General features: G+C 43.7%; 2 protein-coding genes across 2 annotated transcripts; one reads left to right on the top strand and one right to left on the bottom strand.

Annotated features, from left to right (window-relative positions):
• The first annotated feature begins 223 nt into the window (after positions 1-223).
• nim1kb (NIM1 serine/threonine protein kinase) lies at positions 224-5,787 on the top strand. Its single transcript, XM_063478908.1, has 4 exons — positions 224-449; positions 754-1,030; positions 2,832-3,100; positions 4,791-5,787. Exons 2-4 carry the CDS (start codon positions 766-768, stop codon positions 5,547-5,549), a joined length of 1,293 nt encoding a protein of 430 aa, XP_063334978.1. The 5' UTR covers positions 224-449; positions 754-765; the 3' UTR covers positions 5,550-5,787.
• A 90-nt stretch (positions 5,788-5,877) lies between these two features.
• On the bottom strand, positions 5,878-8,676 carry gadd45gb.1 (growth arrest and DNA-damage-inducible, gamma b, tandem duplicate 1). Its single transcript, XM_063478909.1, has 3 exons — positions 7,971-8,676; positions 7,649-7,856; positions 5,878-7,528 (listed from the first exon to the last, which is right to left on the bottom strand). Exons 1-3 carry the CDS (start codon positions 8,108-8,110, stop codon positions 7,415-7,417), a joined length of 462 nt encoding a protein of 153 aa, XP_063334979.1. The 5' UTR covers positions 8,111-8,676; the 3' UTR covers positions 5,878-7,414.
• Between the last annotated feature and the right edge of the window lie 245 nt (positions 8,677-8,921).

Below are 8,921 nucleotides of genomic sequence, written 5' to 3'. Positions count from 1 at the left end.
TGCATTCTGATCATATAAACTCTAAAAACAACTTATTTAAGCATATCTGTTTTATGGCCCGTTTTTTGTTGTTTGAATTGATGTTAGCTGTATGAAAGGACTGGGGCAGACTCAGATTAAAGCAGGATTAGAGGTCATGACATCATCTTAAGCTTTCGTTTCTTGGACATGAAGAGAGGCTGAAGATAAGCAAAGGTGAGGGGTGTGGCCAGAGATGCCCACACTGACTGAACACTTGACTAATCGTTGAGACGCTCCCCCTACCACGCTGCCTTGCATGTGCTTTGCCATGAGTGTGTAGTCATCTGATTTAGAGGACTGAGAAGAGAGCGAGGCCATGACGACGCTGCTCTGAAGACATTTTTTAGGGTCTTGTACGGAAAAAATAAAACCCTGTGTTAATATCGTTTGCAAGGGGCTCTGCAGCCATGGTTTGACGCAGAAACTTGGTAAGAAAACTTCTCATTGTAGTTATTTGTGTGTGTTACTGTTTTATTGCAGCCATTTCACAAGGCTACTAAAAGAGTATAAAACATGTAGAATTTGCAGATTTAATTAATGTTTTACTTGAGCGATTTGGTTTCAATGAAATAAGTGTCGAAACTTAATAGTGGTTCTTTTGGGGAAATTTATAGAGAATATCAGGAATCAAGTAAAAAACAACACCTTTGTCCCTCTAGTTTACTTCTATATGCTCCTCTGTACTGTAACTTACATAAGATGGACTGTTAATGACTCCACCATTATCTTCAGCCTGCTGCAGAAATGCCTGGAGGCCAGTACCAGGTGGCGAGCGCCAGGCTCCACCACAGCCTCTACAGCCTGACGGACAGCTCTGATGCTGGGCCTGAGGATGAGGAGTCAGACAACCTCACTCCCCTGGAGAAGCTCACCAGAGATATGTGCAAGGACGAGCAGACCATCAAGGAGCTGATCATAGGGCGCAGAATTGGATTCTATAAGGTCCGCGGGGAGATCGGCTACGGGACCTTCTCCAGGGTCAAACTGGCTTTCCACGCTCTGACGAGAGGTAGATGGATATTCTGAATCTTTAAGTTAATCTTCACTTATATTTTACCTTTGTTTCCTTTGCCTCTGTCTCAGATTCAACCCTCTCAAAGTAGAGGTTGAATAGAATGTGGATATGCAAGGTTTAAACTGGTTGCAGCCCTTTGTTGACAACACTTGAAAACCTTTTTTAAAGACTACACACGTCTGATGTTTGACGGGCCTGAAACTGAGAACCAAACACAGCTCACGCAATAATAAGCAATTTTATGCAACACAGTTTCCAAATTTAAAACTCATCTATAAAGCTTCCAATGCACCAGATGCTGATTAGTTGCTCAGTAAAAAGGAGAAATTACTGAAATACTTAGAACAAATGCACAGCAGCAGAACAGCTGCAACCTGATTCCAAACCTGATGTGTTGAGTAGTTTCAGGACAGGTGGCAGAAATCTGGCCTGAAAAGATCCAATTATTCACATAGCTTGAGATAGCTTCTCTTTGAATGTGTTGCTAAACAGTCCACCACAAACACATTCAACATACAGCAAAGTTAAACTGAGGAGATTTTCACATTTGCGAAGCACAAACAGATTTTATCATTATAAATACCTTCAACATTTAAGCACAAATCCAATGACTTAAAACTGCTAATGCTGGTTGAACCACTAGAACCACAAGAACTGCTAGAGAAAACTGGTTGGAGACTCCAGCATGACCAAAATTACTGCAAAATTGTTGCCTTTCAAATGGCCAGGTCTGTGACCACTCGGAGTTAGTTGCCATCTTCAAAGCAACTTGCAATGGGAAGCAATAACAAGCAAGGGCAATGGGAATAAAACAATCAGTCCCCTGTCGATTGGGAATTGAATGGGGTCAAACTGACAATTACATGTAATTTTGTTTGTGATAATACAGCATTTAACTGTGAAGATTGCAAATCTGTTGCCGTCTTCATCCACAGAAATTCACATGAATTATTTTGATTCTAGCCAGAATCTCCTAGATTTGAAACAGAAATTCAGAAATTTAAACTGCTAAATGGCATAAGTGCTTGGAAAGACCTGCTTTTACATAGGAATATAACCAGAATACAACCAGCTGACAAACAGTTGAGAAAAGTCTGCTATTGCAAAGAGAAATGTCACAGCTGAGTTGCACTTATTGCCTAAGACCGACTCATATTGGTTGAAACATGTTAGCAATTTTTTTATAAATTAGATGGCAGTTATTTGCAAACAGTTGCCAATCTGTCTGAGACTGATTGCCATCTGTGTTGGTCTGCAAATGTTCAAAGACAGGTTGCCTTCCACTATGCAACTAGTTAAACTTTTTCTATTCCAAGCAGTCAAGTCTGAAAAGCAGCTGATATCTGGTGGTTCATCTGGATAAATTAATTAAGAAGACCAATCAACTGCAGTTGATTATATACTATATAATATAAACATGCTGTTCTGGTGATGCCAGTCCTTTTTCATCTTATCCTGCTATAAGCTAAACAATTTCAAACATTGGGATTTCAGGTTTACCTTCAGCAAGCTAACCATTTATTAACTTTTTGATCATTACTTAATAATTAACACTATCTTTTTATATGTTATAGATTTAATAAAAGAATTCTGCTCGCAGTCACTTCTTTAGTTAAAGACATTTTTTTTTCAGATTCATTGAACTACTCTCTCCATGTATCTCGATGTAATTCAAAAGTACTCCGGTTTCTGTGTAAGCTTTCAGTTTCTGTTCGACTTTCAGCCTCTGATGTCATGGACACCTTCTCTGGCATTATGTTACCATGACATGATCGTTCTGTCCAATCTTTCACAGACAAAGTGGCTCTGAAGATCCTGGATAGGACGAGGCTGGATGCTGAAGCCCAGCGTCTTCTCTCTAGGGAGATCAGCAGCATGGAGGCCCTGCACCACCCAAATGTGATCCGTTTGTACGAGGTCGTGGAAACGCCGAGACGCCTCCACCTGGTGCTGGAGTACGCAGGAGGAGGAGACCTCCACAGCAGGATATGCAGTGAGGGAAAACTGTCAGACAATGCCAGCAAGATCGCCTTCGCCCAGATCCTCTCTGCCATCAAACATATGGTCAGTGATGTTGAAAGCTTTCAGAGCAAGGTGCTGCTTGTGTTTCCCATCATGCAGTTTAGTTATGTGCTCAGTGAAGTCGCACCTTCTCACATGTGAGACACACACAAGATATCATCTCCTTCAGATGTGTCATGGCTGCTGGCAGTCCTCTGAGCTGCCTGGGTAGAGCGTGCAGGAGGCAGGACACATGACAGACGCTGGCTCGCTGTGAATAAGCCAGATTATAACCTGCCCTGTTCACACAGGAACGCAAACTGGATTTTTACTGGGAAGCTGGCAGGTCAAAGATCAGCTAACAGCTAATCCCACCATGTCTGACACAGAGCTGTTATAATTTTACCCATTTTAAAAAATTATTTGAAATTTTATCTTTTCTTTTATTTGGTAAATTTCTAGTGTGGGTTTGCTTGTTTTGGTTAATTTTCATCAGCTTCATGGTTCATTTTAGTTTATCATTATGCATTTATTATATTAGGTATTATAATAAAAACATAACCCCTCATGACATGTAAGATGTTTTTGGTGTTTTTCCTGACTGGAAAAACACCAAAAACATCTTGATGTGTTGACATACATCAGCACACTAACAAAGGTTAAAAGTCAGGACATTCACTGGGGAAAAACCAGAATTACACAACAAAGACCTGATGGCAAACTCAGGGCTTAAATACACACATGAGGTGGGTAATTATAGATAAAGAACACGGCTGGAAAAATAAAGAGAGGTGGACAGAATCAAACTAATGACATAAAGAGGAATCAAAACTAAACACACAGGAGACAAGAGACTAGCAAAATAAAACAGGAAAGTAACCAAACAAAGGAACATCTGACATTGCCAGGGAACTGGAAACCATCCGGGGGATAACTGTAAAGAACGCAAAAAACTGAAAGAACTACAACAAAGAGTCTAAAGCCAGAAGCACAGGGTCAAATATCCAGGATCACGACAGTGGCATCAAGTCTGTGCTACCTTACATGAGGAAATGTACTGTTATTTTTGTCCATGAAATACTCGATGCACTTTATGCTTCGGTAAATAAAATCCTGCTTAATATTTGTATTTCAGTCTTGGTGATTTTCTTTTAGGGAAAGAATAAAACCTCTTCGGCAAGTCCCAAAATTTTTTCTCTACAGGAAAATCCTGATGAAGACCTGATGAAGATCCAATATATATCTCATATTTATTCATAAAAGGGTTCTTTCCTTACCTTATTGTATAAGATATTATTTTATTGACTCACACTCAACTCTTATAGTCAGGTTGCATCAGAAGAATGAAAAAAGGGTCCGTTGGATGAAATCTTGGAATGGAGACATACATCAAAAACATGCAAAAACATGATTATAAACAAGTCTTATTGCTGACCCAGTTATCTAAACCATTGGAGTGAATATTTTAATTTTCACTTTAGATTTTTTCAGAGGGGTGATTGTGGGTTTAACTGTAACCTGGGCAGCTTAGGTGCAGGTCTGCTCAGAGCACTTTTTGTGTTGCAAAACAATGTTAGAGTTGTGCGGTCACTTTACTGGTCACCATTAAAATTATAATTCATTACAGCCATCCAGCTGTACATCTAAATTCCCAAAAGCCTTTTAACAGATGAGACTTTAATAGTGAAAGTCTAACCTCACATTCACTTTACAGTTTGAAATTCCAATCTTCTCTTTATGTTTTGCTCTGCAGCACAGCATCAACATCATCCACCGGGACTTGAAAGCAGAGAATGTCCTGTTCACCATCGACGGCTGCGTGAAGGTGGCCGACTTTGGATTCAGCACGCAGATGTCAAACCGTAACAATGCCCTGGACACCTTCTGTGGCTCGCCGCCCTACGCAGCCCCAGAGCTCTTCAGGGACGAGTCCTACCTGGGGCCTCCGGTAGATGTTTGGGCAATGGGAGTCCTGCTTTTCTTCATGATGACCGGCACCATGCCGTTCCGTGCCGAAACCATGGGCAAGCTGCGGCGCTGCGTCATTGAAGGCAATTACGCCATCCCCCCCTGGGTGCCAGGCCCCTGTCAGAGGCTCATAAAGGGCATCTTGAAGCTGGTCCCCAGTGAACGATATGCTATCGACCAGATGCTGGGCTGTGATTGGCTCTTACCTGTGGAGTTCCCCTGGTCGTTTCTCCCTTCCGACTCAATGACCACCCTGCAGAGCCTGATGGTCTCGGAGAACGCCAGCCTGGAAGAGGAAGTGGAGGAGGTCAGAAGCTCGCTGGAGAAGCTTGGCTTTACCGCAGAGCACCTGCAAAACAATCAGCTGAAAGACAGCCGGAGTCCTGTCACCGGGGTCTACCGCATCCTGCTTCACCAGGCCCAGAAGAAGAAGGGCTGCGACTCTCCCCCTGTAGTCCGAGGGATGGTGAGAGACCCCAAGAGGGAGGGGCTCCGGGCATACAGGGGCCTCAGGCACACCTCCAAGTTCTGTGTGCTTTCATAATAAAGCACTGCTTTTGCACAGACTTATTTTATACCAACTTGCAACAAACAGGAACATTTTTAAGTGACTTGTAGCTTTTACAACTTTTAGCTTTTGATAAATTTGTTTCACTCCTCCTAATGCAACTCAGGTGTCAACCTGCAGCAATGCCCCAGACACCTTCTGCACTGTTTGGAATACCCTAAATATTAAATAAACATGGAAGTGCCTAATGAAATTAAACAAAGGTAGTAATCAATGAAGGAATGTGTGTTTTCATTCATTAATTATTACTTTTTAGCAATATTTAAACACATAAAAGATTTTTTTTCTAAATTCCCAAAGCCCAACAGACAATATAAAAGCTGTAAAAAGAGAGAGAGAATGGGACTCTATTGCACTGCTCCGTACATTAAATGAGAGAGACAACGCTTATACCCTGTTCATGAAAGTGTAAATAAAGTAAGGAGCAGTGCCTGATGCAGATTTCATTTTAAAGGCAGAGCAGGTGGTTCTGCTGCTGCACCCAAACACAGCTGATCTCCTGTCTTTGTGCTGTGTTTACCAAAGTTTCACCAAGTGCCTGCCAGTAAATAATAGTCCCGACAGCAGCTGGCAGGATACCATATGATAGTCAGGGCCCCCACCCTCTCTTCTCCCCAAAACCGGCCCAAACCAGCCAGACCTCACTTAGCCCCCCTGCAGCACTGTACTGACTAACCCCTCCGACTCCTCCCAGCCCTGCCCTGCCCGACCCCAACCTGCAGGAAGCAGCAGATGGTGCGGCGTGGCCAGGGAAGACATCTGCGGGCTAAACAATAGGCACTCTGTTCGGACCGCTGGAGCTGACAGGCCGGGAGCCCCGCTATTGTGCTCTGCGCCATACATATGCAGATGAAGTCTGGAGGAGGAGGGCCTGAATGTGTTTGCCCCCTCCTCCCTCAGATGTCAGGCTGTATCGGTCTCTCCACCCAAAGGGAGTTTAAAGCTTGTGTTAGTTTCAGCCCCCCTCCCTCTAAACACCCCGAAGAAGCACAAAAAACAGAGTTTTGCAACTGCAAGTGAAAACACAACGCAGAATTCATCTTTCAAGTTTTATTGAGTATTTTCCACTTACAGCTTCCAATAATGTTTGAAACAGCTGATAAGTTAACACCAAGTTAGTTTCCAGCATTGCCTCAAAAAGATCAAACACATTAAGTCAAATTTTTATTTGTTTTAAACATTTGTTTTCACTACAGGCTACATAGTAAAATATTTATAGGATAATCTAACAAATTCTCATGACATTAAGTTAATTGAGCCATTTTCTAAAGTGAAACCTTTAGAATATAGACATTTTGTTGTTTTCTATATATGTTTTAGAATATTTTGTCATTATTAAATTTCTAAAGTGAAACCCTTAGAGAATTAAGACAATTCTGGAAAGTGGGAAACATTTCCGCTGACTGCAACTGATGTCATGTTGCTCAGCAAAGAGGACATCCTTAAAAAGTCCCTTTCTAAGAAGGCCTCTCTCTCAGCACCGCTTCTTCTCCTGCTGCGCGTGCTTCAACGTGCGACATTTGCTCTGTGGAACCACAGGACGCAGAACTCGCTTCTCCTTCCTCTCCAAACCTCATCCGCACAAAGAATGAGGGTCGATGCGTCGCTCTTGTGGCATGCCCGACCTCATTCACATAAAGAATGAGAGTCATCTTGGCATGGACGGGACAAGAGGCGACGGTTCACGGGGGCCCCTCGGGCCGGCGCCGCGCTGCCTGGACGGGAATCCTCCTCAGGAGTATCCAGGGATGAGCAGAAACAGGGTCATCCTGTCCACCAGGATGAGTATTTCCAGATAAGAAGCTTTGCAGCATCTGAGCAAGTGAGGAGCGGGTCCCAGATCAGCGCTCGGGGAGGCTGATCTCAGGAACCCAGTCGTTCAGACGCCGGCTCTCCTCACAGAACAGGTGCAGCTTCTCCAGAGCGGGGTCCTCCCAAGACCCGTCAGCCGGGTTCTGTTCAAACAGGAAGAGGAAAGTAGATTTAGTCGCACGTTTCTTTTCAGAAAGCACAAAAAAAAAAAAAAAAAATCAGCCTTGAAATTCTTCACAGTGCTGCTACTGAGCTCTACATACCGTGATGAGGACGCAGTGCGCATCTTCAAACTGTTCCGCCTTGTCCCCAACAATCTCCACCAGACGCTGCATGTCGCTCACTCTGACGATGCTGATGTCGTTGTCGAAGCAGAAGGACTGGATGAGGGTGAAGTGGATCTGGAGGGCGATGTCACACTCAAACTCCTCATCCACGGCCAGGACGCAGAAAGACACACTGTCCGGGTCTCTGTGGGGACATTAAAGAACAAAATCCATGAGATTCTACCCAAAACTGAATAAATCAGTGTTTAAATAAGTTTACACGTAGTAAACTTTATCTTTCCAACAGTCTCATACTTACAGGTTCATAACTTTTGCGCACTCGTAGACACCAACGGTGAGGGAGTCGTTGTCTTTGGCGGTCACCAGGACCTCCTCGAGGGCAGTGCCGGCGCACTGAGCACGCTCGGTGGGTTTCTGGATCAGGACCTCAAAAGTCATGATGAAGGCTGTGAGGATATTCCGCAGTGGAAAAGCTCGAGAAAGTCTGAAGAGTAAATCCGCAGAGAGAGCAGAGTGCTTTCACAGCCGCAGTCACCCTCTTTTATACCCTGCAGTTCGTGCGGCGCAGTGAAAGCTCTGTGCCCTGATTGGCTAAAGCTGCATGGTGTATTGGTATGATAATGCTATTGTCACACTCCGGCTCGTGGCAGATTGATGGGGGTCATCGAGCCACTCACGCCCCCGACTGCACGCACACAGCAGCTTGCCCTGCAAGCTAAAACTTGCTTAATTATATTACAGAAAGCGTTTGATTACTCTGCAGCACTTTGGTGCAACGCACTCAAAACACAGCATATGATTCAAGTTGCAGTAATACATCGTGCACCTGTCTTTTTACATTCACCCATAATAAACTACAAACTGAAGTAAATTGCGCATATAGCTACTCGGAAATCTTAGCAAAGGTTACTTATGGACACTTTTAGCCCCACAAACTTCTTTGTGAACTTTACTAAAACATTTTTTGAACTCCAAACAAACTTCTAATGCCGTTTCCTTCATTTTATACTTTTCTGATAGAATCTAAGTAGCAGAATGGCGAAAGTGTGAAGCTCCCCTCCCCCTCTCAGCAGCAGAGAAAGGGCAGGTGGATGATGCCATCTGTGGAGTAGAGGCTGGCCATAAAACTGCCCCATTGTAAGCACAGAAGCTCCTCTATTGTCACGGTCTTCTATACAAATGCAAATGATCAGCGCGTGCCAGAACGCAGTGCGTGCTGCACAATCTGCAGTGCTGGCCCACGCGAACC

This window comes from Pelmatolapia mariae, linkage group LG7, assembly GCF_036321145.2.
Source record: "Pelmatolapia mariae isolate MD_Pm_ZW linkage group LG7, Pm_UMD_F_2, whole genome shotgun sequence".
NCBI lineage: Eukaryota > Metazoa > Chordata > Actinopteri > Cichliformes > Cichlidae > Pelmatolapia > Pelmatolapia mariae.
Note: the sequence above shows the minus strand (reverse complement) of the source record. Positions and strands in the feature narration are given on the sequence as shown.

Excerpts from the sequence above, each read along its gene's own strand:
- nim1kb (XM_063478908.1), top strand. The coding sequence starts at position 766 with ATGCCTGGAGGCCAGTACCAGGTGGCGAGCGCCAGGCTCCACCACAGC. Across the intron at positions 1,031-2,831 it reads TTTCCACGCTCTGACGAGAG|ACAAAGTGGCTCTGAAGATC; the intron begins GTAGATGGATAT and ends AATCTTTCACAG. Across the intron at positions 3,101-4,790 it reads TCTCTGCCATCAAACATATG|CACAGCATCAACATCATCCA; the intron begins GTCAGTGATGTT and ends TTTGCTCTGCAG.
- gadd45gb.1 (XM_063478909.1), bottom strand. The coding sequence starts at position 8,110 with ATGACTTTTGAGGTCCTGATCCAGAAACCCACCGAGCGTGCTCAGTGC. Across the intron at positions 7,857-7,970 it reads TGCGCAAAAGTTATGAACCT|AGACCCGGACAGTGTGTCTT; the intron begins GTAAGTATGAGA and ends ATGTCCCCACAG. Across the intron at positions 7,529-7,648 it reads CGCACTGCGTCCTCATCACG|AACCCGGCTGACGGGTCTTG; the intron begins GTATGTAGAGCT and ends CTGTTTGAACAG.